The sequence below is a fragment of the Diaporthe batatas genome, assembly GCF_019321695.1.
Source record: "Diaporthe batatas strain CRI 302-4 chromosome Unknown Contig00003, whole genome shotgun sequence".
NCBI classification, from domain to species: domain Eukaryota; kingdom Fungi; phylum Ascomycota; class Sordariomycetes; order Diaporthales; family Diaporthaceae; genus Diaporthe; species Diaporthe batatas.
Window position 1 is genome coordinate 6112422 of NW_025408550.1, and position 26396 is coordinate 6138817.

At 56.0% G+C, this 26396-nt stretch overlaps 10 protein-coding genes across 10 annotated transcripts; 5 read left to right on the forward strand and 5 right to left on the reverse strand.

Annotated features, from left to right (window-relative positions):
* Positions 1 to 1378: 1378 nt before the first annotated feature.
* KVR01_002034 (uncharacterized protein) lies at positions 1379 to 6366 on the forward strand. Its single transcript, XM_044792287.1, has 3 exons — positions 1379 to 2710; positions 2827 to 3166; positions 3253 to 6366. Exons 1-3 carry the CDS (start codon positions 2166 to 2168, stop codon positions 5290 to 5292), a joined length of 2925 nt encoding a protein of 974 aa, XP_044647049.1. The 5' UTR covers positions 1379 to 2165; the 3' UTR covers positions 5293 to 6366.
* Positions 6367 to 7760: 1394 nt separating this feature from the next.
* KVR01_003069 (uncharacterized protein) lies at positions 7761 to 9740 on the reverse strand. Its single transcript, XM_044786922.1, has 2 exons — positions 8663 to 9740; positions 7761 to 8582 (listed from the first exon to the last, which is right to left on the reverse strand). The coding sequence occupies exons 1-2, from the start codon at positions 8735 to 8737 to the stop codon at positions 7923 to 7925; spliced, it is 735 nt and encodes a 244-aa protein (XP_044648084.1). The 5' UTR covers positions 8738 to 9740; the 3' UTR covers positions 7761 to 7922.
* A 137-nt stretch (positions 9741 to 9877) lies between these two features.
* Positions 9878 to 12936, reverse strand: KVR01_002244 (uncharacterized protein). The gene is made up of 3 exons (XM_044790913.1): positions 11879 to 12936; positions 11381 to 11805; positions 9878 to 11331 (listed from the first exon to the last, which is right to left on the reverse strand). The coding sequence occupies exons 1-3, from the start codon at positions 12489 to 12491 to the stop codon at positions 10369 to 10371; spliced, it is 2001 nt and encodes a 666-aa protein (XP_044647259.1). The 5' UTR covers positions 12492 to 12936; the 3' UTR covers positions 9878 to 10368.
* Positions 12937 to 14100: 1164 nt separating this feature from the next.
* On the reverse strand, positions 14101 to 15426 carry KVR01_003681 (uncharacterized protein). Its single transcript, XM_044789527.1, has 5 exons — positions 15281 to 15426; positions 15152 to 15201; positions 15065 to 15080; positions 14904 to 14979; positions 14101 to 14804 (listed from the first exon to the last, which is right to left on the reverse strand). Exons 1-5 carry the CDS (start codon positions 15301 to 15303, stop codon positions 14781 to 14783), a joined length of 189 nt encoding a protein of 62 aa, XP_044648696.1. The 5' UTR covers positions 15304 to 15426; the 3' UTR covers positions 14101 to 14780.
* Positions 15427 to 15676: 250 nt separating this feature from the next.
* KVR01_003477 (uncharacterized protein) lies at positions 15677 to 16531 on the forward strand (the record flags this gene model as incomplete). The annotated part of the gene is made up of 1 exon (XM_044792487.1): positions 15677 to 16531. The coding sequence occupies one exon, from the start codon at positions 15677 to 15679 to the stop codon at positions 16529 to 16531; it is 855 nt and encodes a 284-aa protein (XP_044648492.1).
* A 788-nt stretch (positions 16532 to 17319) lies between these two features.
* KVR01_002551 (uncharacterized protein) lies at positions 17320 to 18566 on the forward strand (the record flags this gene model as incomplete). Its single annotated transcript, XM_044787880.1, has 2 exons — positions 17320 to 17839; positions 17914 to 18566. The coding sequence occupies 2 exons, from the start codon at positions 17320 to 17322 to the stop codon at positions 18564 to 18566; spliced, it is 1173 nt and encodes a 390-aa protein (XP_044647566.1).
* A 326-nt stretch (positions 18567 to 18892) lies between these two features.
* KVR01_002918 (uncharacterized protein) lies at positions 18893 to 20337 on the reverse strand. Its single transcript, XM_044791307.1, has 2 exons — positions 19893 to 20337; positions 18893 to 19773 (listed from the first exon to the last, which is right to left on the reverse strand). The coding sequence occupies exons 1-2, from the start codon at positions 20313 to 20315 to the stop codon at positions 19333 to 19335; spliced, it is 864 nt and encodes a 287-aa protein (XP_044647933.1). The 5' UTR covers positions 20316 to 20337; the 3' UTR covers positions 18893 to 19332.
* Positions 20338 to 21307: 970 nt separating this feature from the next.
* Positions 21308 to 23850, forward strand: KVR01_002765 (uncharacterized protein; the record flags this gene model as incomplete). Its single annotated transcript, XM_044784929.1, has 2 exons — positions 21308 to 21902; positions 21971 to 23850. The coding sequence occupies 2 exons, from the start codon at positions 21308 to 21310 to the stop codon at positions 23848 to 23850; spliced, it is 2475 nt and encodes an 824-aa protein (XP_044647780.1).
* A 426-nt stretch (positions 23851 to 24276) lies between these two features.
* On the reverse strand, positions 24277 to 25095 carry KVR01_003375 (uncharacterized protein; the record flags this gene model as incomplete). The annotated part of the gene is made up of 1 exon (XM_044789505.1): positions 24277 to 25095. The coding sequence occupies one exon, from the start codon at positions 25093 to 25095 to the stop codon at positions 24277 to 24279; it is 819 nt and encodes a 272-aa protein (XP_044648390.1).
* An 847-nt stretch (positions 25096 to 25942) lies between these two features.
* On the forward strand, positions 25943 to 26352 carry KVR01_003772 (uncharacterized protein; the record flags this gene model as incomplete). The annotated part of the gene is made up of 2 exons (XM_044793750.1): positions 25943 to 25966; positions 26023 to 26352. 2 exons carry the CDS (start codon positions 25943 to 25945, stop codon positions 26350 to 26352), a joined length of 354 nt encoding a protein of 117 aa, XP_044648787.1.
* Between the last annotated feature and the right edge of the window lie 44 nt (positions 26353 to 26396).

Here is a 26396-nt window from a genome sequence, read left to right on the forward strand (position 1 = left end):
GCATGCACGGGTTATTTTATGTACATGTCACATATTCGGGACGGCCATCGGGTGCTCAACTGCCCCCACACAAGCTCGGTGTCGCAGGCGCAACGGCATCTTCTCCTCCTAGCTCCTGGATGGATGCACGCAAGCATGCCCCGAAATCCGCCCGCGAGTTTGGGGGAGGGGCGTGGACGTGCCTGGATCTTCCAGCGGCTGTCGTGTGCAATTAATCCCAACTGGACTCTGCCTGTCCCGGCCCACCACATGGGAAGACGGTTGACGATTGCAAGGCCGAGACTACGGTTTTCAGACAGGGAAGAAGCCTTGTTTCCAGACACTAGCAGCACCGGGCCACGCAAAAAGGATGATTTCGGAAAGGGGTCGGATGGTCTAATTAACGACTGGACAGTCCACGCCAATCCTCCTCACTCACGTCCCGGGAAAACCTAGAAGCCCCTAGCGTGCCAGGGACCGCCGACCGAGATGCGTCACCAGTCCACTGGGCCGGTGGTGCTTGGAGATGACAGCTGTTGCACAAGGCGCGCGAGTCTGCGATGCCCTCGCGATGGCTTGTTGCTGCCAGCACGCATCCTGATGTCATCCTGGAGGACATGCCAGGAGGACATGGCCGCCGGAGACTACCTGGCTCCGCATGTTACCTCTTCTGCAGCAAGCATTGGTCGTTACGGGAAAGGAAACCGAATGGCAGAGGTGGGTGAAAGCGCGACTCCATGTCTCGTGGCAAGGACATGTCGAGGACCCTTAAAAAACGGCCTGGACAGGGGCCCCGTAGTGAGTGGATGATCAACTGCGCCGTTGTGCGTCAGGCTGCAGGCGATTGACCAGCCCGCCAGCCCGCCAGCCCGCCGCCGGCCATCCGACAGCTACTCCGTACACTACTTCAGGCAAAATGTCTCGTTCTCGTTCTTCTACATCCCAAGTGGCCCCGCCCACCTTCGCGTGCGCAGGGACCCACCCGCGTGGGAGGATCCACCCCTGGTCCTGCGCTTTTGCAGGTTAAGCCGAAAGAAAGGCCTGCGACTGCTGCGAGATGCTGGCGCTGCTGGGATCAGAGTGGCCGAGCGAGATGCTAGAGGGCCAGCAGGTGGAGCAGGCCTCATCAGACGCTCCGATGGGCATCCACAACCACCACCACCACCACCGCTTCCGCAACTCGGTTTTGCGCCGTGCCCTGTTGACGCGCATGCACATTTATCTGTAGGCCGAGTGCCTCCTGGACGGGGCGTAATAGCAACAGTAATGGAATTCCGGGATGGACCTCATGTGTGCGTGCGTACGCATCTGGGTGCGCGCAATAATAAGAGAGGGCAGGATCGAGGAGGGGGAGTCGACGGGTCGACGGGAGCGCCTATTTGTACAAGGGCAGAGGGATCGGTCAGATCGAACCGGCTCGTGTCGTGTCGTGTCGTGTCATGCTCTCTGTTCTGCCTCTATGTCGCATGGCACATCGATGATTTTCCCTTGTCCCCCCTGCCAGCAAGCCCCAACCTCAGCCTGAGCCTGACTCTTGAATCGCACCTTGGTCCCGACAACTCTATTATTACCGCCCTTGGTTGGCCAGGGCCTGCAATATTCCACTTTCTACCGACCAGGTTGCTGCTTGGACCTGGGTGACCGCTGCTCGGCTTGTGCGCGCCCACGGCTCTTGGTAGCATCAGCAGGGGAGAAAAAAAGAAGAGGCACGCCATCACCCGCCGGACCAAGAGGCCAGGCCAGACCGGATCCAGGCCACACGGACCAGACAGGCCAGGCCAGTCATTGATCGCTAGGTACGGACTGAACTGCCAGGGACGCCAGCGAGAGGGACGGCCAGTCCACCCCAGCCAGCCTGTGCGGGTGCTTGTAGGGGTGTGTGTGGTGTGTGTTAGTGGGGGAGCCAGAGCACAGTACTGTGTGCGAGTGTGTGAGTGAGTGAGTTGTGTGAGTTGTGTGTGTGTGTGTCTGGGTGTGGGTGTGGGTGCAGGTGCGACCAGCCGAACGTGGGGTAGAGCCTCCCGGGATCCTCTCTTGTCTCTCTCTGGTCTCTGCTTGGACGGTACAAGTCCCAAGAATTCCCCCCATTCTGGCCGAAGTCTTCCCGCTTCCCTCTCTTCAACCAGCCCGTCCCCCCCCTCAGGAGCAAACCTCACAGTCGGTTCGACTCGACTCGTCCGTACGACATGGCCGCCATATCGACGTCGAGTCCCCTGACCTCAATGAGCCCTACCTCAACAGAGCACGACTTCCGATTCCCACGAAGGCCCGCCGACAGCGGCCCCGGCCACAGCCATATCAGGTCGGAGCAATCAGAGCGCTCCGCTTCCGCCAGGACTAACAACAAGAGTACCGGTTCCGCCTCACTTATCGCCAACCGGAGCCCCAGCACCACCCACAGGGCCAACCCCACCGTCAACAAACCCAGGAATACCGCAGACATGCGCGGCAGCCTGAAGGAAGTCCGCTTCGACCTCTCAAAAACACTCGACAATGCACGAGGCACCCTGTCCAGGACCGACGCCTTCGCCGGTTTCCAGGATGGCATTGCAGGGATGAGCACCAGCCCGAGCGAGCTGGGAAGCGATGACCCGCTGGCCGCCCAGGTCTGGCGCTTCTTCAGCAGGACGAAGCAGAGCTTGCCCAACCAGGAGCGCATGGAGAACCTCACGTGGCGCATGATGCACGCCAGCCTGCGCAAGCAGCGGCTCGCCAATGACGAGTCTTCCAGGTACGGTTGTCTGGCCCGGTACCTGCGCGACGCCAGCAAACGGGTCACCTCGATGCCCTCCTTGCCTCGCCGTGCGGAGGAACGATAAGGTGCTAACCCGTCTTTTTCTGCCAAAGATCCGGAGCAAATGCCCCCAGCGGCATCGCCCAGTTGCGCAAGTCATCTGAGCAGACCATCTCGACCTCTGACCCCATGAACCTCGACGACTTCCTCGTCGCCGAGGACATCGCCACTCCCGCCGGCACCGCTGGGAGCCCTTCGCCTCAGCTCTCAAAGCGAGGCGAAGACAAGCCTGCGCGCTCACACATCACAGCCATCCCGATCAAACATCGCCAGGCCTCTCTCCCCCACTTCGTCCCCCAGTCCGTTCCTGTCCCTGCCCACGCTCCGAATGTTCAGCACGAGTTTGGCTATGTCACAAGGCACCACAGGAAGACGAGCATTGATGAGAGGCGGGTAAGTAATTTGATCCTGAGGTCCTGGTTGACGATGCAGGCCTGGTTCTTCTCACAACGACGCCGATCATGACTGACAGTTCCCAGACTCGCAAGCGGCCAGCCGACTTCTCGCCTCACGTGTCTGGTATCGGAGGTCTCGAGGGTGACAATGACTTCCACGAATACACGCTCGACCATCCCAACGCCTCCGGTCTAGGCCACGCGCCCGGTCAGCCCAGCGTGCCATTCCCGCTGGACACTTTCCAGATGGAAAGCGACCCCATCATCACCTCCGCTGGGCCTTTCCAGCAGAACTTCGGCTTCTCCCCCGGAACCTCGCCAATGGCGCACCACGGAGCCTTCGCCAACATGTATAACAATCAGTCCATGCCCTCCTCGGCCGTCCAGAACACCGAGTTCTACTCACCGCCAGGATCGGCCTACCAATCCGCCGTTTCCACTCCCCATCCCATCAACGAGGAGCCCTTCTACTTTGGCTCTATGGACGTCCGTCACCAACGACCACACCCTTTCCGCCCGGCCCCGACGAACATGGCCAACTCGATGCCCAACCAGTTCATGTACAACCCATCCAATGGCAACCCCATGTTTCCCACCACCTCCGGCACAGATCCTGCCTCTGCCTTCGCCACCAGCAACGCATTCGGTCACATTGACCCCACCCAGGTCTTTGCGGATCATTCTGTCCGATCACCGGGTGTGAGTATGATGCCAGACAGCAATGGCATGTTCAGCTTTGGGCCAGACTCCGATGATGGGGAGGAAGACGTCGGTGCTTTCGCCGACCGCAACATGACAATGCCACATGATTTCTCCTCGACCGAGTTTGATGCCGAGGGAATGCCCTCGCACGGCAGCGCAATGCAGTGGGACGCCTCCTTGCCAGGGCAGTTCAGCACCCAGGCTGCGCGTTACCCGGGTGGGCCGCCTGCTGCCAAGCGGGTCACCATCGGCGGAACGACAACAGACTATGTCGAGTCCAACGAATGGGAAGGCGGCAATCTCGGCCGAAGCCAGTCTCAGTCATTCCGACATGGCGGAGACCGCCGCCAGAAAGTGCCACGGACTGCATCGACCCCGGCGGTGAACCGAGGCAATGCCTTTGATCGCCTCTCTCGGTCCAACCCCAATTCCCCACCGGCAGATGGGGCTGGTCACGCCTCTGGATACTCATCTGTCAACCCAAGCAGGCCGTCGTCGCCCCCTGGGTCGAAGAACGGCTCCTCGACGAACCTCCAGGCTGCGAACAACTCCTCAACCGACGGGACCACTCCCACAACATGCACAAACTGCTTCACCCAGACCACGCCCCTGTGGCGCCGCAATCCCGAGGGTCAGCCACTCTGTAACGCGTGTGGTCTATTCTTGAAACTCCACGGCGTCGTGAGGCCACTGAGTCTGAAGACGGATGTCATCAAGAAGCGAAATCGGGGTTCTGGAAACAGCTTGCCTGTGGGTGGAACGAGTACTCGGTCGGGAAAGAAAAATGCCAGCGTGAATGCGTCGCACAACAATTCTGGGACCAACACTCGCAAGAACTCCTCCCTCGCCATCTCCTCGTCGGCCAACAACATCGTCAGCCAGGCCTCGACGCCTCCGGCGACCGCCCGCGCCAGCAGCGTGAATGCCAGCGACTCCCCTGTCAGCGGCGGCCCGTCTGGCGGGAACACAGCTGGGAGCAGCCCAACAAGCTTCCACGGGAATGCAGGCCCGGCGAGCGGTGCAGTGGGTGGCAAGGGCGTTGTGCCTATTGCGGCGGCCCCACCAAAGTCCACACCCGGGCCTGGGGCTTCTGCATTACCGCGGACGGTCGCGGCATCTGCCAAGCGGCAGCGGAGACATAGCAAGAGTGCAGCTGACAACGCCGGAATGGACATTGACAGCCCCGAGAACTCGACCGGATCCAACGAGACGGCCCGTTCCATCGGTTCGAGCAGTGGGTTCGGTACCATGTCGAACTCAGCCAGCCTAGGCCTTGCGAACGGCTTCGGTATGACGCAGAGACCCATGGTTGGCTCCGGCATGATGACAGGCATTGCCGCTGGTCAACCACCAGTGACGGTGGCGCCAAATGGCACCGGAACTGGGCCCCAGGAATGGGAGTGGTTGACAATGAGTCTCTGAAAGACCATGACGAGACAGACCTGCATATTCAAATGGCGTTTATGGTTGTTGCATTGATACGCACCATTGAGTCGCGTTATCACCTATTTATACAAAGCCGATGATACCAGTCCAGTTGATTTGGGCCAGGCAGAATTTGCTTTGCTTCAAGCTCCCGGCATGGCCTGCTGGGCTGATGCCGGGGGGCTCCGTGGTTGACGGTAGCTTTCACCACTATTTGGGAATATTGGCATTCAGCTTGGCGCGTTCTGACCATGAAGTTGGAGTGGATCTCACGAATCTCACGCTTTGCAATATTTTATACTCTTTACCGGAATCCAAAGCACTTTCGTGCTCAGCCCAATAATCATTATTTCGGCGGCCGAGACGACGACTCATCTTGATCGACCGGCAGACTCGACGCACGGCTGTCGACGCCGCCGCCTTGCACACGATCCGTCCGGGGTGTGTCTGGAGTCATCCGCAACTTTACTCGTTTGACCCTGAACGGCGCCTCGAAGTCTGCGGAAGGGTTGCGCGATGGGGAGACCATGTAGGGGTCGATCCCGAAGAACCCCAAGGCTGTTGCAGGACGTGGCTTAACTCGTTGGGTTCTGAGCGCACAGTTACGAGGGGATGCTTCATGGAGCCTTTTTGATCAAGCGGGCGTGGGCGGTTCTAGCAGTTTTATAACGCCCTGCCTCTAGCCCTTTGGATTCAGGCCGGGGTTTTATTTGATGGTATCAGGTGTTGTTTTTCCAGCTCTAGATATGATGATTTTCGGAGATGGCTGTATATTTGGCGGAGCGGCTTTAGCCGGAGCGTGGTCTATTGTTATTGTATGCGCCTGTTGTGCGCGTGTGTTGTGTAGAAACTTGGTGGATACCCCGCGGATATTTGTGTATGTTGCAACAAGAGATGGTGGTTTGGAAGCGATACAACCGAGTATTACTTGTGAGCGACTTTTGAACCTCCGAAGACTGGCAATATTTACACGGAGAGAAGAGAGCGTTTTGTGAGGGCTCTCTACTTGCTCCTCGATAGATGACTTTCCAGCTATATCGAGAGAAAGAATGAAATCAAGATCTGAGTCAATTTGGCTGTGCTTTTTCTTGTCTTGTGGATATAATTATGAGGGTGTCGAGAAGAATTTTTAGGTTACTTTGAGATTTATAGAAACCGTATATGACTTCAGACGGGCTATTCGCCAAAGCAGACAGATGAAAAAACTATACTCCAGGGCATTGACAACTACACGACTTCGAGGTCACGCCCTGCCAAATTTTCGCGGCCAAGTCCCGCGTCTCGGACATAATCTTCTGCATTTGAACGCTCTATTTCTGCATTTGATATCGGTTGGAACCAGGCTTGGTGGTTTCCTCTAGGATATGGTCGACTTTGTCCAATTCGGTACTGTCCAGACACGATACCCTCTTTTTGACTGACTGCCTAGTTTCGTTCTTGATCCGTGTACGTCCGAAGCCATAGACGGCACCTCCATATAGTGGTAGCTCTCTTTTTGACTTTCTACTCGAGCAATGTGGTCTCTATTGTTGACGCACAACATCATAGAACAACATCGACCACATTACTTATAAGCCAGGGGGTAATTAACTAGAAACGAGTACTGTGTGAGGGTGTATGTAAAGTAAAATAAACAAGCTTGCCGTGCTAGATAGAATCACAAAGAATTGGAGAAAATGACCAGGTTGTTACTCACATAGCATTACAACACCGCATTCTCACGGGTGATTTATCCACAATTATAGTTTTACATTTGGAAACATAATGATATCAAACTGCATAATTCTACATTTGCGCTACTAGGTATACAGAAACAAGTGATGGGGCAATCCACAGGCAATGTCACACCTGGGCATACCAAGTAGAAGAGCAATATATGGCTGAGGCTGAGTACATATAGTCTCTTCAACATGCCCTTCAACCGTATGGCTATCTAGCAATCAAATAGTAACATTGGGAGGGACTAGACTGTGTACTATCACTTGCACTCCTTAATAAGAAATGACTGATGTATGTGATATGACATTACGGTGCACGGGAGTGTTTCCAGTAACGATACTATTCGTAGCTATGGACCACTCAGGGTGGCACCATCCCACACAGTATCGTCCAGCCTAATAACTGAAATTCATACTAGCATGGCGTTATGATGTCCAATCTCGTGGTAGCCATGAACGAATGAGATACAGATGCAACATTGAATAGTCCTGCATGGGTCCCGAGGTCGGAAAGGTATTGTCATTTTGAATTTGTGCAGGACTGAACCGGATTCTCCAATGCGACGGAATGTATATCAAGCCATGGATATATCAACAAGACCACGAAAGTGGACCCTTTTTCTATTAAAAAAAAAAAAGGGGGCAGTGACCTGGCTGGTAAAGGAGCATTGGGGGCTCTTGCGCAGGTATTCGGTCGCCGTTCCATACACACGTATGCAAGTGTTTGGAATTTTGAACACAACTCAGCTGATTCAATTCGATTCGTGCATTCCAAGACTCTCAAGCTGTGCCTCATCATAAACAAGTCATTAACCCTGGTCTAGCCGTGACGCATCGTCGGATCTCCCCCACATCGTCTCCCACGTTTCCATACCAAATATTCCCCGTTGTGAGCCAAGCCTACCCAATTTACAAGACAGCCATCACACCAACCAGGCCTCCCAAGAGAGCACCAGCGGCAATGACGCCCCGGTCCACCTTGGTACTGGCCCCGGCGCCGGAGGTCGAACCGGAGCCTGTGGAGCTGGCCGATGCGGTAGCACTGGCGGCGCTCCCGGTCAGGGTCGTGGTGCTCGTCACGTCACCGCTGACAGCCTCGGCGACCTGTGCAAGGCCTGTGGTAACGACAACGGAACCGTCTGTTTCCGTGACCGTCTGGGTGACGGTGGTGGCCCGCGTGGTCCAGGTCCAGCCATGACCCCAAGCGCCCCAGCCACCCCAGCCAGCGTCGTCGCCATCACCACCTGGACCATTCCAAGGGCTCCCCTGGAACTCGCAGACATTCCCGCCCTTTCCCCCGAACCCACCGTTCCCTCCCCAGCTGCCTGAGGGGCCGGGCCATGACGCGGTGTACACACCGGTCGAACCAACGCTGGAACAGGACGACCAGGCGGAGCATATGCTGGAAGAGGCGGACGAGTACGAGGACCACGCCGTCGGCGTCGCGGTGCACGCGCTGGACAGGCACGAGCCGACCGAGTTGGTGTCGGCGGTGCAGTACGCTGTGGGTTCCGGCCAAGCCGATCCTGATGCTGTCTGAGATGACCAGTGGGACGAAAGGCAGGATTGCTATACCATGGGATTGGTTAGTTGTTTCCTTTAGAGAGAATGAGGGTGGAAGGGACATGGCCTGTAGACTGTAGACGTACAGCGCAGTCAGGAGCGCCTCCCCACCACTGGGCGGCTGCCCCGCCGGCGAGAGCTGCAAGGGTGGCTGTCTTCATGTTTGGTGGGCTTATGCCGGGCGGTGTTACTCTCTGCACGAGTTATGCGTGGCGTTCAAGTTGTGTTGACCCGAGGAGCACTTGAGGTCGAACAAGGGGAGGGCGCGTATGCGGGAAGGGTTCTTGTACTCCAAGAAGTGCATGAGGCCAGGACCAGAACGAGAAAGGTCAAGCCCGTTTATAAACAATGCGGGCTCACAGCCATGTCATAGGCACAAGGGAATGGCAGGAAAGACGGCCTCACACAACCGCGAGGCTCGTCCAGCCCCATCATTGCAACTAGGACTCGTCAGCTCCCCTCGTTGTGACCTTCAGCCCCACTGTCGGGACCGAGACAGGAGACACAGCTGGGAATGGCACCGCCCAACAGGGAGGGAGAACCATGCAGCCGTGGTGTGACTGCAGCGCCATGAGATGCGGGTCCGGCACTTGGGCATGTGTACGGACCCAGCGCAGTGACAAGTGATCGGCAGGCGCCTGATCGCAGCCGCTAGTCGGCCGGACAGAAGCAAAGAGAGCCGCTCGAGGGGCCGGGGGGGCCAAGGGGCACGTCGAGCTTGCGCGGCAGCGGCAGGCCGTGCATGGCCCCTCGGTGTCAGGTAGAGGGGCCGTCAGCATTTGGGCAAGCTGAGAGGGAGCGACATGTCTGTGGTGGAAGGGCGGTGGCGACTCAGCCAACAAGAACCGCCCCGCGGCGCCCCGACCTATCGAGAAGGAAGAAAAAGGAGGGGGAACAAGAGGAAGACTCGTGAGTGTACGCTTTGGCTGCGACGTCGGGACCGAGATGGCGTCGGCGGTCGGGGAGGACAGAGGTTGGGGAATGTCCGAAGCTGGTCAGACGCGTAACTGGCCGATGCTTGCCCCAAACCATACTCCAGAATATACCTTACCGGTATATGCCTAGGTATAGGCCACGGCTGTGTCAGCAATTGGGCTGCCGCCGTGGGTGGATCGTACGTCAACCTCTGACGAGTACCTCTGAACGCACCAAAGCCAGCCGGCCTACACTCCGGCTTTGTTTCATCATCAGATCTGGTTCGGCTCAATTGAGGCTGACTTTTACTTGTAGGGATACTTCGGAACTCGGCAACAGGGGTGTGGGGAAGAGATCTGCGAGATTAGATTAGATCCCCGTATTTGATTGGCGAGCTCTCCCCGTGTAAGTGGCGGCCCTAACTCGGCACAACGATTTGTTATAATCAAAGGCGACCGTTCAGCACAATAGCTGCGTACTCGGACAGTGTTGAATGCAGACAACGACTAACAATAGGCAAATAAGCTCGCCCTCGCATTCCTTCGTCATATCCTGTCATGATCCCCCCCCCCGGCGGAGAAATCCAACAGGCAAGGTTCCCAGTCATTTGCCTATCCTTCCGACCCTGGCTCGCGAGTCTATTCTGCCAGTTGCCCTGAACTCCTCGAACCAATGCGTCATATGAACTACACGGTCCAGACGGACCAAAATAACCGCAAGCGGTAGTACGAGAGAAAGAGAAACCGCTTTGCTTCGTGTCCATGAACAATACGTCATCAATCTCAATATCAAACATCGCCCTGCCCGACGTACGTTTTCACGGCGGTCCCTTGGTGGGCGAGAGTTTCATCGGCACCCGCAGGGCCCGATGCCCACCCTAAAGCATTGTGCCGAACGTGTTGTCCGTCACCGGTTTCCTCGCACTGCCGCCCTCGTCGGTCTTGCGGTGACGGAACGTGAACCCGACAAACAGCGACTTGCCCATGTCATCATCACGATCGGCCATGTTCTCCAAGGCCGATTGCTTATCGTGCACCTCCTTGTACTTTGCCATGTCCGCCTCGTTGGTGAAGTCGTCAAAGTAGCCAGCATCTGTCTCGGAATCGAGCTCCGGCACGAACGGCGCCTTGGTGTCCCGCAGCGTCTCCCAGTTGACCTCGGCAAAGTACTGGTGCGCATAGATGTCCTTGACGTTGGAGAAACGCTTGGATCGAGAGTTGATGCAGGTTGTGATGAAGCTCCACGTGCGGTTGCTCAGGAAGTAGTTCGGGTCCTCCCATACCGGCCGCTTGAGGACGTCCTTCCAATGCTTCAGGTTGCGCCAGGTCTCGTCGGCATTCGATCCGGCGAACGGCGGGAAGCCAGTCAACGCCTCAAAAAGCATGCAGCCCAGACTCCAGTAATCGACAGTGAAGTCGTACTCTTCCCCGCGGAGGACCTCAGGCGCCATGTAATCGGGAGAGCCGACGATAGACTTGGCGTAGTTGGCGTCGTTGTTGCGCATCGATCGGTATCCATCCCTTCGCTCTGCAACGGTCCTCTGGTCCATCGGCTTGCCAAAGGGCACCGAGGTCTCTGATGCCTGCTCCAGACGGAGCCGCATCGACTCGATCTTCGCAGGCGCAAGCATGCCAGCTGCCAGTCCGAAATCGGTGAGCTTGACATGGCCAGATGAGTCGACGAGGAAGTTCTCAGGCTTGAGGTCGCGATGGATGTAGCCGAGCTGGTGGAGAGCGTCTACGGAGCAGAACATCTCGGCAATGTAGAATCGGGCGTGCCTGTTGGACAGGACACCGGTGTTGTTCAAGAGGGTGCGGAAGTCGCCGCCGGGTACGTATTCCTTCGCCATGTCAGTGGGGCCGTGTAGAGTACGGAATGGAGATACGCACCATTGCAAGGTAGATATTCTTGTCGTCCTGGAACGAATACAGCAGACGGACAAGCCATTGGCTCTTGGCAGTTGTCAGGATGTCTCTCTCGGTCAAGACGTGGCGGACCTCGTCCAGCTTGAACAGCAGCTTCTTGCTCATGACCTTCAGGGCGCACACCTCCTTCGTGTCCTTCTTCTGGGCCAGGAACACCTGGCCGTAGCCACCCTGGCCGACCTGTGTGAGGATCTGGAAGTCACCCTGTCGAAGTCGTACGCGGCGTTTGCGCAGATTCGCCCTCTCGCGACCGGTGTATTTGCTCCACATCTGCCTCCAGGTCTCTTCGTCGGTCTCGGGCGGATCAGGATATTCGGCGCGGAAGGCATTGAGGCGGCTCTGGCGGTTACTAGCATAATTCAACAGATCAAAGTAGTAGTCAAGGAAGTCTGTGCCGAAAGATGTGTTAGCGGTGTGCTGTTTGGGACCAGATGCCAAGCAGTAGGGACACGAGTGGCTTACAAAGCTGGGTGACGTTGACTAGACGCCTCACGTTGGGCTTCTCTAGAATGGCCTTCTCCTCATCGGTCAGGCCGCGGGACGTGTCGAACTTCTTGCCCGGAGGAGGCGCGCGCGGGCTATTGTAGAGCTCCTGTCTCGACTGGGCGGCATGGTTGTGGGAGATGGGGATCTTGGAGGCGGTAGGAGGGGTATTCTCCTGACCCTGGTGCTTGAGCTGGGGGGAAGGCGGGCCTCTCTGGAGAATGCTCTCGTCGACAAAGTCGGCTGAGGTGGAGTCGGGGTCGAATGGGTCATGGGACTGGGCGTTGCTCAGCTTGGTGGGAGACAGCGGGGTGATGAGGGACTGAGGACGGCCGAGCTTGATGGGGCTGTCGAGGGTGGTGGCGGCGTTGAGTTTGAGGTGGCTCTCAAAGGCCTGTGGCAGTTCTCGGGCACCAGGGGGCGCTGTCCTCTTGCTTGGGCTGCCCTTTGGGGTGTTGGCCGGCTCGATGAAGCTGTTCCTGATGGGCGTCGAAGGGCGACCGAGATCCAGCCTGCTGCTGTTGGGGTTGGCATTGGAGCTGTTGCCGTCCTTGCCTCCAGGGGAGAGCATGTTGGACATGAAGCCAGACATGGTGGTGGTGTTGTTGTTGTTGTGGCGCGATCAGTGCGCCTGAGATGCGCGAGAGTGGCGGGCCCCGGGATGCGACCTGTCGAATTGGAAGGGAAAAAGCCACAAAGGACAGGGGTTAATAACTGGCCGACTGCCTCGGGCAAGACAAGAGAGATGATGGTCTAAGTCTGCTGGGGACCGAGAATGGGAGCGGGTGGGAGAAGACGGGCGAGAGAGTGTTGCAGCCCAAGGTCGAGCCTAACAAGTCCAGATAAACACAGAGAAAGGCGCGCGCACCAGACGCAACAACAACATGTGAAGAAGGCTCAGCCGCACCAAGGTGGGGGTTGGAGAAATTGCGACTGATGCAATGCAAATCCGATTCGATCAAATGCAAGAAAGAGCTCGGGCCAAAATCCCGGGACGATGCCCACTTATTTGTCCAGGTTTTGTTTCTCAACTCGAGTACTACGTACAGAGGGTGAGGAGGACGAGGATGAGGAAGGTGGGGGGTGGGAGGGAGGGACACCCGCAGGATCAAGCAGTCAGCCACCCCATCAGTGATGAGGCGTCATTGGCCCCACCCAGAAATCAAAACATCCGGTCGCGGGTTGGTCAAGCAACAACAAGACAACGCGACTGCTGTGGCAGGCCACGCTAATAAAACCCATGAAACAAGACAAGACGCATTCCAGCCCGAACCCATGTTCCTTGTACTGCCAGCACATGCAGAAAATCAAGTCCTGCTGGCAGCTCAAGATACTGACTGTCTGTGTCCTTCCAAGGTTGTTACCGAGTCTCCCTGATATCATCAGATCCTGCCTTCGCCTTTGACGGCACTCTGATGAGGACACAGTGAGGTATCTTGTCAGAGGATCATCCTATGGGAAGCTTTGCCATCGCAAGGCATGCTACGGGAGGTTCTACTCAAGTACATGCTAGCTCTTCAGTCCTTGCACGTTGACCCGCAGTGGCTGTTGAACGCATCTCGCCTTCACGTCTGTCGCTACTACTGCACATACCAAACCACCACAACTCCAAGACTTAAACAACGCTGGCTCCATTTTGTAGCATTTGATTCCACTACCAAGCCTGCCATTCGTCCCACCTCTCCCTACCATATGCGCCAGCTGCTCAGATGCTCACAGCGAGGAAAGCCAACTTTTAATGACCAACAGCGGCGCCTGCCGTCCCCATCCGTTTGATACCAGAGTATAAGACCAGCATTTCTTCGTGTTGGACATAGATCGACAAGAAGTTCTACCATCTTTTCGTGCATGCGGGGCCTACCCAGGCTCATGGCCATCGACCACTCCGCCCTAGGGAGAAATGATCGCGGGAGATATGAAGCTTTGTGACGATAGTCAGAGAGGGATAATGTGGTGTTGTGACGGCAAGCATGGCGCATAAGAATCACGCATCGTGTCTGCCCGGAATCAACTCGTCGTAGTCTCACGTCATACCCGAAGTAGAACGCTGGATGGGTGCCTGGGTTAATAGCCTTGAACAAGATGGGCAGACCACAGCCTGCCATTTAAGAGCCGCAAAGAGGTGTATACACAGCAGAACATGATCAAGCTCAGTCATCGCGGAAATGTTTCACTTTCCCCGGGGGGGGGGGGGGGTTGTTGAGATGATGGTGGTGGTCGTGGAGTGATTATCAAGTAGACAATTGCTGAGCGTCCCGCCCAATAGGGGGGGGGGCAGTATGGCGGAACAGACATGAGGCCTCGACGGCACGGTCTGTCTCGCAGAGGCATCAAAGTTAACGGAAATCATATGCCCTTCTGCTCTCGTCGTCATATCTTACATCCAAGAATGCCCTGTAATTGCCAGGCAGCACGAGGCACGGCAGCAGATCGAAACCTGCCCATGCTGTTACAGTTGAGAAGGAATATGTCTCGACAGAAGTCGAGTGCACAGCGACGAGATGTCTCCACCATCGTTAAGGTGGCTGGCAGGCTGCCCGAACACTTGCACGATGACACGGCGCGCGCGATGTTGGTAACCAGACAAATCGATCGGATTTCTCTAATCGTTTTCGAGGACTTGAGATGTGGCGTCCTCGGGCTCCGGGTTGCGGAGAACCGGTGCGCCTATACTCGGTAGAAACACAGATGCAATTCCATCATCAGAAGAGTCCCTGAGTAGACCATATTGGCCGCAGTCGCCTTGGGTGTGTACTCTTGGTCATATGAGACCCCATTCGTCCCTTCATTCCCGGTAGCCGCCCGCTATGTCTCTAGCCCTCTAGTCCTGTCGTTCCGAAAGTTGCGTCACCGTTCATCCCAGAAAAGCAAAGAGGCGAGCTTAGGAGGTTGGGTTGGGGTTCATCTGTTGCCAGTGTCAGCGTCGCTTGTTACATTGAGGGTTGGCAGATGGGCGCTGAAGGGAGGGTGTAGCGCCCATCAACTCGCGGGCGTCAAAACGCACCTTCCTCTTGCCACCGGTGAGCTGGACGTTCACGAAGCGGCGAGTGTATGTGAGTCTCTTCTTCGCGCGACCCTTACTGGGAGGCTGTTAGCATCGGATCTCGGGTCACTCGGGTTGACGTCGTTGGCAGCATCGCGTGATCGAGGTTTCATCAAACGTACGGGGTCTTCTTCTTCTCTGTGATTCGAAATTTGGTCAGCACCTCCCCATGCATCGCAGGAGCATCAAAAATTTGCAGGGTCACGCACCCTGCTTCTCAACCTTGGGGGTCTGAGACTTGACCTTGCCGGCACGGGCGCTGTGGACGATTTTGTTAGAATTTTGTTCCTCCCACTCGCGGCTTTCAAGCCGGTCCGCCCAGGCATCGCAGTCCTTACAGAGATCCGTGAACCTTTCCCATTTTCGATGATGTTCTGATCGACTGACGAAGGTTCGTTGATGGGTTGTTTGATGAAAGTCGGTGGGTTTCGACGGCGCTGGGTGATGAGTCGTAGACGGGCAGGATGGATTCTGTGGAATTGCCCTCGTTTTTCGCCGCGCCACAGCGGGGCCAGGACCGGGCGAGTGTTCCACTAGTGGCTGGATGCACGTGACTTTTTCGGCGTTAAGAGATAAGGCCTTGCGCTGATAAGCGGGCGCATCAGGCAGTCCGCCTCGCATCTGAGGCTTCCAAAGTTCAGCAATGGCTGGCGGCCTTTGATTGGGACTGTCTATCTTGTGTTTCCCCTCAATACCTTGATTGTCCCTCCAATGCCCCCGACATCTCAGAGAGAATGCCCAAGGAGCGCAACTTCAACCCCGTGCAGGCCCAGCGCAAGGCTGACAAGGCCAAGGCCATCAAGAAAGGCAAAGCAGACGTGAACGCCAAGCGCAACGAGCGACTCGCCAAGAGGAACCCAGTACACCTACAAAAACAGATCGATGACCTCAAAGCTGTGACCGCCGGCGGCGGCAAGCTCACACATCACGAAGAGCAGGTTCTCGAGGGCCTGGAGAAGGAACTCAAAGCTGTACAGAAGGCACGGGAGGCCCTGGGCGACGCTGCACCACAGTTCCGAAGCGGCGGACCACGCCGGGATGGCGACAACGATAGAGGCGCGCTGGGCAAGAGGCGGAGGGACTACGACCAGGTCGAACTAAGCAGTGACAGCGATGTGCCAGAGGACGTGCGGAGCATCCCGATGCCGCGAGACACGCCGCCGCCAATTCCCAAGGAGGTCATGGACCGATGGTGGGCCAAGAGGAGGGCCAAGATGAACGAGAACAAGAATGCGAACCTCGAGCCGCTAGGCAGCGGCAACGACAAGGGCGGCAGGGGCGAAAGGCAAGCGCCAACGCCTATGCCCGTACCCGAGGCAAAGACGGTGTACGAGTCGAAACCTGTAGTGCGAGACCTTCGGAAGGAGGCGGTCGCGTTCGTCCCCAGCGTGGTGAGGCAGAAACTGGACAAGACTCAGGGCAAGGGAGGCCTAATGGAGCCTGAAGAGGCAGACAGGCTGGAGAAAGAGGGCTACCTGCAGAAGTCACATCACGGCGGAGAGGAGGAACAGTCGACAGAGACCAGTCATGCCGCGACAACTGCACCCCGGCAGGTCACCATGGAAGAAGTCGAGGACCACGAAGACTGAGTGAGCTTCAGCCTTTGGTCTTACCACAAGGACTGTAGACCCGAGGAGACAAGGCCACGCTTTCCGGGTGTGTTCAAGAGCAGTTCTCGATCATTAAACAAGGTATGCCAGGACGAAAAGAGCCAGCACAAGAGAGGACCACTCTATCCACACGCCAGCCTCTTTGCAGCAATCTCACGTCTTCTCACGCCGCATCGCAAGGACATAACCCCGGCGCGCTAGTCGCCGACCTCCAACGTTTGGCGGGCATGCACTGCTCCCTTGGAGGGACAAGCAGCCGAGAGGAAGAGCACATCTAGGCGCGAGGTTACTGCTGGCAGTCGTTTTGCCAAGCAGTACTAGGAGTCAGGTGCGCGGAAGCGAATGATGATACCCATTACTATGACAACCTTCGTAGACCGTAACCGAAGGCCGCTAACTAATGACTCCTAGGTGGGCGCGCTAATAAGCGGCGTGTCACCAAGCACAAATGCATCTGATGAAATCCTTACATAATGAAATGAGCAATGCGCAATACGGTATGTGATTGTCAGTGACCGACCCTTTCCGGGCCGAGTATTGCTTGGGACCCCTCCTCCGAGAGCGGATACAGGTTAAAACCCGGCAAATCTTCTGCAAGATTTTGGACGGCAACGAACTCGCAATTGTACAATATTAATTTTCTGTGTGGTTTTGGTCTGACTTGTCGGCGACGAGGCCTCACTTGACTTGGCAGCATTTATACACCACAGTCGTGAGCCCGACTTTGTACCTACAATACTTAAGTAGGTAGCGAGACACTCTAAACAATGGCGGAGCCCAAAGACTCACTGGACAATGTTCGTGCACCTGACTCGATGACCGGAAAGGCGTCGTCGGCCAAGAACGCCAACGACGACGACGGGAACACGAATTATCATAACCCCAGTAGCAGCAACAATGCCATGCCGCCACCTTTATTCGTTGTTCCCAGCAACGTGGAGCAAGATCTCAGGAGGGACGCAGCCTCATCGGCTGGCGACGGTGGTGAGTCTTACCCAGAGGGAGGCCTTCTGGCATGGCTTGTCGTCCTTGGGGCCTGGTTGGGGCTTTTATCGTCGCTCGGCCTCATGAACACTCTTGCAACCTTCCAGACCTACTTGACGGAACACCAGCTCAAAGACTATGACGAGGGCACAGTGGGCTGGATATTTTCCATCTACACATTCGTTGTGTTCTTTGGGGGACTATTTATTGGCCCCTTATTCGACAAGCATGGGCCGAGATGGTTGGTCCTCACGGGCACCGTGTCAGTCGGTGCCAGCATGATGCTGTTCAGCATTTCCACAGGTAAGCAATGGCAACTTGTTTCGACGCACAAAGAAAACCCCTATGCTCAACCGCTGATGCTCACACTCACTTAGAACTATGGCACTTCATCCTGTCTTTCGGCGTCTTCTGCGGGCTGGGCTGTTCCTTGCTCTTCACCCCTTCCCTTGCGGCCGTAGGTCACTTTTTCCAGGTACGGCGGGGCCTCGCTACGGGGATCGCCTCGACCGGCGGCAGCATCGGCGGCATCGTGTTCCCACTGATGCTTCAGTCTCTGTTTCCGCGCCTGGGTTGGGGCTGGTCCGTTCGCACACTGGGTTTCCTGGTGCTGGGTATTTGCGGCTGTGCAAACTTTCTCATCCGCTCGCGTCTGCCGCCCGCCCAGGGCGCCAGCGCTCGGCCGGACTTGAACATCTTCCGCAACCGCGCCTTCACGCTGACCACGCTGGGCATATTTTTGCTCGAGTTTGCGCTCTTCATTCCCCTCACGTACGTCTCCTCCTACGCCCGGTCCAAGGGCTTCTCCGAGGCCTTTTCCTTCCAGATCTTGCCCATCCTCAACGCTGCCTCTGCCTTTGGCCGTGCCCTGCCGGGATACTGGGGCGACAAGATCGGTCCTTTCAATATCAATTTGATCATGATCATGTTTTCCACGCTTTACCGTTTTCGTGCTGCTCCGGTAAAATTTTTGGTATATATAGCACCTGGCGGTAAGGTATCTGCTATATATAGCAGGTGGCAGCCGTAGACTATTTGCTATATATAGCGAATAGTTTATAGGTCATAAGGGCAAGCGCGTATGGCGGTGGCGGGGTGGTGGCGTCTAGGGCCTAAGATATGTTTTTTAGAGAACGGATATTTACAGGGCTAAAAACGGCTCAATCTAGGGTTACCAGCAGTTAAGAAGAACAATTTCACTTAACAGTATGAGTAAAGTAAATGTCTTTATCAAGGGTGTAGGCTGTGAGATGTCAAGAGGTTAGCGTTAGGACTAGATCTTCAACATCATTCACATGAAGGCAGTCCTAAACAGGCAGAGGTATGTCAACAACCCGAGTAAGGTAGCCAAGCCATAATTCAAACAGACCTGGCTGGTTTTGGTAAGTATTGCTGGTTTCTATCCTGAACCCCGAACCACGCACAAAAGAAAAGGCATAATGCATCCATACACAGCAAGATTCCAAAAAGCAAGAAGATCGCCCTCATCTACACACAGCGCCCCTACAAGATCAATCCGCACGCGGCCAAGTCATCTGTGCCATGCCTTTTTGTGCTCGTTGTAAAAGACGGCGACTGCGGAGGCAAACAGGCCCTCCACTCGCTGAACCTTCCCTTTCCATGACCAGACGACCGGTCCACTGCCCTAGATCCATCTCTACCCCCGCGCCCGGACCCCACTGCTGCTCAGGCAAGTATGAGCTCAGCAGCCTGGGAGGTGGTGGGTGGACCTCGGCGTGAGAAGGCTCAGGGGATGAAAAGGGGGTTTGAATGGCAGTGAAGGCACCAGAGCTGAATTAGTACGGCCGGCCATACTCGTCAACGTCGTCAACGTCGTCGAAGGCCTCGGACTGGCTGTGGACACTGTTGCTCGCGTCGAGTGGATGCTGGAAAGTCGCGGCGGCAGGAGTGGTTCCGGACGTACTACTGGGTGGTGCAGCTGGACCCTGAGGAGGGTTTGACGACATCAAGAAGCCGCTGCGGGTGGAACCAAGCTCAGCTAGCGATGCCGGCGACGTGATTGGATTCTGGACCGGGCTGTCGCGCTCTGAGGTGATCACGCTGTGTGGTCTAGCCACCCGCCTGGCCTTCGCTCGCTCACGGTCCTGTTCGGCAGGATGTGGGCGCTTTGGCTTCCTGTCCCTGAGATCTGCTCTGGCGGCATTGCGGATTTCCAGCTCTTTCTCAACCATCTGGTACTGGCCGTGATGCTCGAAGTACGTGCGGGCGATATCGGTCTAAACAACTTAGCTTGTGCACGCCAGCGCGCGGATGAGACATTTATTCTCTTTCTTCTTCTTTTTTTTTTTGGGGGGGGGGGGATTGGTTTGCGGGGATGGGGGTGGGGGAGACTTACCAGAATCGCCATGGATAGCAGATCCTTGTGGCGAAGGTGGGTAACACCGTTTCCGTGAAGCTGCACATCAAACTCCCTGACAAGACCTTCCCTCGACAATGCCGCATGCTTGCGAGGTGCAAATTTCTGAAGCATCGGACCGTAGAGGACATGCCCCACGCCCACGCCAAAATCCTGGAGGGCAAGGTGAGTGGCCCAGGTCTCCTCAGTATTGTTTGCGTCGTCGGAATTGTGCAAAGGCACCCAACCGGTCTCCTTGGCCTGCTGGATCAAGTTGTTGTTCTCATTGTCGTGTGTGTACGTTTTGGCGTTGCCGTGCCTGTTAAAAATATCCGCCCTCATGGAGAAGTTGGGTTCTTGGTGGCCGATGCGATGCAGAGCCTCCTCCACGCGGGCGATGCCGGGGACAGTATGGGCGGCCATTTCGATGAGTGTCTTGACCAAGCAGTTCTTGGTGTTCTGGATGTTCCTCTCGAAGATGGATGAGTGCAAATCAAGACGAGTGCAAATTAAGCCCACGAATCTGGGCGCTGGCGGCGATGACTCCTATTAGGCATCTGTCTGACCCCTGTGGTGATGACAGAGCCAGGCGGCGACAAAGGCAGGATACCGTGCGGCTACGGCGAATGTGGATCCGGCACCGTGACCAGACCAGACAGAATTGGTGCTCTTTCTTGTCCCAAGAGAACCGATGGGGGTGGTGATTGCATCCACAAATACCACACCGTGTAGTAGCATCATGTATGTTCCAGACCTCACACAGTAAGGGGTCACCACGTCAAAGATGCCTCCAACCTGCATGACGGAACTGTAAGGGCCCTCTTGTTGTCTGCCGCTGCGCGCGGGTTTGAGAAATGGGCTCAAGGGCTTCTTGGTCACGGAAAACCACTTGTTTTGACTCACATCCCTGGGATATACCCAGGTCCCCAGCTGGCCCTTGAGGTGCCCGACCGCGAGCCTTCTCTATCAATCCCGCGTGGGTATTTTGACACTCGACCTTTTAACCGCCTTATCCAGATCACAACCACCCTAGGGCACTCTAAATGATTGATTATTGTCAGGTTATGGCTAGAGGTTAGGATTGTCTACTATCGTGTGGCTGCCTGCAGGGCTTGCTTACGTAACTAGACTACGGGTCCATATGGACTGACTGTATGGCCTGGGGGGGGGGGGTAGTGTTTAGGAGTAAGAAAGACTACAATGCTTAGTGTTGATAGCTTATAACCAACTTCTTCAGAGTAATTATTGTAGAAGCAGGACGGTCGAAGTTTGGTTAGAAGCAAAGGGTACCTCACTCATGTAACTATCCGCCCTTTAGGCCAACAGGCGTAAAACCATTAGCCATAATGAGTACAACTTTCCCCAACACGACAGGAGTGAGGACTTTTGAAAATCAAACCCACCTCACCGTGGAAATGGATGCCCAAGAACAATTTTTCAGGAGACTCGAGCCATATGTGGCCAGGGTCGAGGAGGTGGCGAACCAGATAAGACGGCTGCCACAAACCCGAGCACGTCGTCACGGCAAGGCAACGGACAGTATTTCGTTTGCAGGTCCTGACCAGACCCACGGACACGAAGAAGACCCATCCGCGCCATCAGTCGAACGTCTCATAAAATTAGTCGAGCAATTCTTCAACGAAGTCCGCACCATGGCGAAGGGCATCAACAACACGGTCAACCATACTATGTCCAATAACAAGCCAGATACAACTACAGCAACCATAGACCCACGACCTACAATCTCCGGCACGGCCAGCCCGGTTCCAGCAACACGTACACAGGAGAACAATGCTGCCGACAGGGTCGAGGCGGGCGCGCACACACCCGACGAGGGCACAACAGCACCCGGCAGGGGACAAAGTGCTGCGGCCCATTCCGACGGACAGGCGGACCAGGGCACAGAACAGACCGACGCAACACAAGGCCGGAGAGACGAGCCGAGTGGCCAGGTGGACCTATCACACGCCGAGCCTGCCAGGGCGGAGACCACCACTGCTGTTGGGACCGGTAAGCCACCTAACCACCAACACTGACATGGTGGACAACAACTGACAGAGCAGCTCGCAAAAACACAGCTAAATACCTCTCCGACCCCCAATGGATACCGCTCGGCGAGGAGAACCTCGGAGACGCCCTAGTACCATTCATTGAGACATTGCTCAGCCAGCAACAGAACTCGGGAGACGGACTCAGGTTGCTCCGGCTCAAGATCAAGGAGGGCATAATGCAAAAGATGCGCTTGATTAGTGACGCCATGGGCAAAAGGCAGCCACGGATTGACCGGAACGCCGTCCATGCTATGGAGTACTGGCCTTCGGACGAGCCAGGTATGGTTTCACTATATGAGCTGGGATCGAACTTCAGCTTTCCGGACTTTGCGGCCACGCCGGACAGGCCCACGGACAGCGAGATCGCCGCCTGCCTGGATGACCTCTTCAGCAGGCGGGAAAAGCACAAGGTTAATCACTATGTCGGGAAGCCAATTACCCCCCACGCCGATGGGATCATCCGTCCCGGCAGGAGGATATTAGAGCTACCTACCATACATGGCGCGCAAGACTACTTTTGGCATGCAGGTGTGAAGCACTCAGGCACACCATTCCATAAGGAAGACGCAAACTTCCGCTCTATCAACATGGTCCTATACGGGTTCAAGCTCTGGATAGTCATACACGAGGATTCCTCCGCGCGGTTCGAGGAATTTTGCAGACAGCAGTATCGTGAAGTCGGGGTGTGCTGCCCGCAAGACCTGTCCGGCCACAAGACCGTTGATGACGACCAGTTGGTACGGCATCGCAACTGCCTTATCCACCCCGACCGGCTACATAAGGAGGGGATCTCGTACGACATGTTCGTTGCCGGCCCGGGGGACGTGGTGGTCACCGGCCGCAACCAGTATCACGGCGTCATTAACGTGACTAGCTGCTTTGCTATCTCGATTAACTTCCTGCCCTTGTGGGAGACACCCCTCCAGGAAGAGATCTGGACATGCCCGGACTGCGGGCTCTACATACTAGGCCATGAGAAGGTACGACAAATCCCCAAAAAGTGCAAGAGGTGCAAAAGCTGCGGGAGGTTTCACCTCCCCGTCAGCACCCTCCGGCAAGCCGGGGCGAGGAAGAGGGCCCGCGCCCGGGAGCAGTCACGCCCGGCGGCAAAGAAGAAGAAGCTCACAGCCCCTGCCATTCCTGAACGCCTCCCGACCAGCGCAGGACCCGACAACCGGATGGCTGAGGAGTCTGCGATACAGCAGGACCCTTTCATCACGCCCAGCCCGATCCGGATAACAACAATGGATCCCCTTGCCCACAGAATAGGACTCACTGTCCGCTGCAGTCTGGCAGTTAAAAACCTTGCCCAACTGGCCAGTATGCTCCGCGTCGGGAGCGTCCATGCTGCACCATCGTACCGCGTCCTATCGGACCCGGAACTTTCACTCGGCAAGCTGTCAGAGCTGGTCACAAGCTACAACACCAACTCCAAGATCTCGTCGGTACTGGACTATATCTCACAAATCAGGTTCTGGCGTCGGATCTACGAGAAACTCGGGGATCAGATGAATATGACCCCATGGGCCTGGGGCATAATAGCTCAAGAAATGGGTGTAGAGGACCTGGAAGACTCTGAAAAGAAGCAGATCCTTAAACGCCGGAACACCGGAAGGAAGCTGGGCGGGGATCTCAGGGGCCTGATCAGTCTTATTCCTTCAACGCCCTCGCCACCGTGCTCGATCCAGCTCTCAGACCTGACAAAATTGAACGAGGATCAGGAGGCCGCCCTCTTGAACTGCATCAGTCGAGACAAATACTCAAAGGCACTCATGGAATGCGGTGAAGAGCTGGTTGATATGCTGGTGAATGGCGAAGAAATTTACAATGAGCCGCGGCTGGATGAACTGGATCGTGCAATTGCAGACCTGAAATACCACGAAGTACTATGGTTAGTTCAACAATAGATGCACTGTACCCACAATGCAAGGGATTACGTGGTTTTCAATAATTATGATTCGCACGACCTCGCCTGCATGCATCGTTTCAAATGTTGGTGCTTAAACGCCTATCCCTCTAGTTTTAGCATGGACACAGGGCTGCATTGTGATCTGAACACGACAGAACGACATGTTCCCTGATTCAGAGCCGGGCGGGACTACACATAATCCCCACATAACCCTATCCGAAACCGATATAGCAAGCCTGTGACTATGTTGGTGACTTTGGTAGCCGTCGCTGTAGGAACACGCTCAGCATGTAGGACCTGTGTGGGGAGCTTAGCATGGTGACTAGGCCGGGTTGGTGTAAGACTTCACATACTAAGCAGGTTGTCACCTTACTGCGGAGCTTTGTGGTTGTCGCGAGTAGGTACGGAGCGAGGGTAAAGGGTATTAGGCGAGGTGCTCCCTGCGGAGTCGCCACCTGGGAGCTTGAGTCAGCATGATGAGGCAGGAAATATGTAGTGGAAACATACTGATGGGGCTGGCCTGTTCCTGAACGGGGACCTGAGCGCCAACACCAGCCAAAATGGCGACCGACTCCGCTGCAGTGTGGCAGGAGGCGTCAAAGCTAGAATCGCTGTCCTGCCCTCCAGCCGGTCCCTCGACCGTGTGCTGGCCACGGCTGGCGCCAGAAGGGTTCACAGCGAGGCCGCCAGCACGGAAGCGAGGCAGTGGCTGGTTTCCAGCAAGCTGCATACAGGTTTGTGTGATGCTCACGATGTGATTGTTGACAGGACCGTTGAAGAGGCAGTCGACAGTGTCAACAAAGGTCTCTGGAAGGCTGTGGGGTTCGGCACCCTCGCGGCAACCTGCAACGATCCCGGAATAGTCCATGCCGTCCTTCGAGGCGAAGATGCTTCCGAGAAAGCAGTCCTCGTTGCGTTGGACCAGGACGACACGTCTGATGCGGATCTGAGTCAAGATGAAATTTGTGGCCAGACGAAGGACCATGACCGTTGACCGCGGCCATTTCGTATGGTCTGCGATAGTTGTGGAGACGGTCACCTTGTCCGGCTCCTGCGGGTCACCGAGGGCGGTGACGATCGACTTGAACAGGACCAATATCTCATGAGCCGGTCGGCAGAGCGAGTCGAATATCTCTGGGAGGGCCCCCTCGAATGTGGATGTCTTGACAGCGGGGCGGTGACGCGCGGGATAGTCCGGGCTTACTAGCAGATGGTCCAGTTGCTCCATGAGGATGCACGCCATCACGTCCTGTTGGCCTCGCTCGGGATGCGCACCATTAAATCCCCTCCCGACGCAAAACAGTGAAAGCCGATCACGAGGATCGAGGTCACGCTGGGGAGGCGATAGGAGGGGGGGGGGGCTGGGCGAGTAGGCGGATCGTTCCCCTGCCGATGAGCTGCTTGATATGGCAACGAGCTAGGCTCACGACACGGCTCTGGGTCGGCTGCCACTTGTGGACCTCGTGAGAATTGGTCGCAATCATGGCTACAGCCTCCCCGTCTAGCCGGACTGTTTGGACGAAGAGTGCAAGGGACTCCCTCTCGCCGGGAGTAAAGGCGCCAGAAAGGGTGCCGCAGTCGGCACCACTAGCTGCCAGATAGAAGAGAGCCATGGTGTTTCTCTCAGTCAGTAATGAATGCGAGATAATATCCTGTGATTCGTAGGCAATGGTGCTAAGAAATGACGGATGTGAAGAGAAAACAAACCTCTAGACTCTCTTGCTACGCAATTTTACTTATCTGCCATCAGCAGCCCGCTTACGGCTTCAGCAAATACCTACCCTGGGGTAGGTACGTCCCCGTTTGACAGACTCTAGTTAATTCTTTTTTTCAGCATCCATAATACATCATCTCAGACATATCCACCCAAAGTTTGCTTTGTCTGTGTTACACGAGATGCAAGTGGTGCTGTCGTGACGGAGCCATCTCATCACCGCGCCTCCAGGGGCTACTGCTCGCAAGTGGAGAACGACGGCAACTGGCATGTGGTTATTTATGCCACCAAGCTTTGAATCCCACCGTTCTGAAATTCCAAAATCTAATTTTGAATCCTCCACAGGGTAACTGAGTTGAGGGAAAACGGGAAGAACATGGACGTTGGAAAGCCGCCCCAGGTATGTTTTGTGTCGTGCCCGCTGTCCGCCACCTGCTCATCGACTCGTGACAACAGAAAGGACCGGAATTCTGCCACATTGAGGCCTCACAGAGTGATGAATCCGTACAGCCCGTCATCGAATACGTAAAGGAGATCCTGAAGCCACTCTCAAGCGCTGGTACTCCCGAGCCCGACCTCATACGCATCACCCTCGAGTTGCCCTCCGTGAATTACTACTTGCACAGCAAAGCGCCGCTGCCAAAAGAGCTCCTAAAGATGTACTCCCTGAGGAAGCAAAACACGCCTACGAAGGCCCTATTCCCAGCATACCTGCGGTTGGTAGCAGAAAAGTGGGATGAAGTCCTGCTGATGGAGGAAAAGGAAAAGGCGTCGGCAGCAGAGTAATGCGGACACGGATCGGCAAGGGCCAATCAACTGCTGGGGCATTT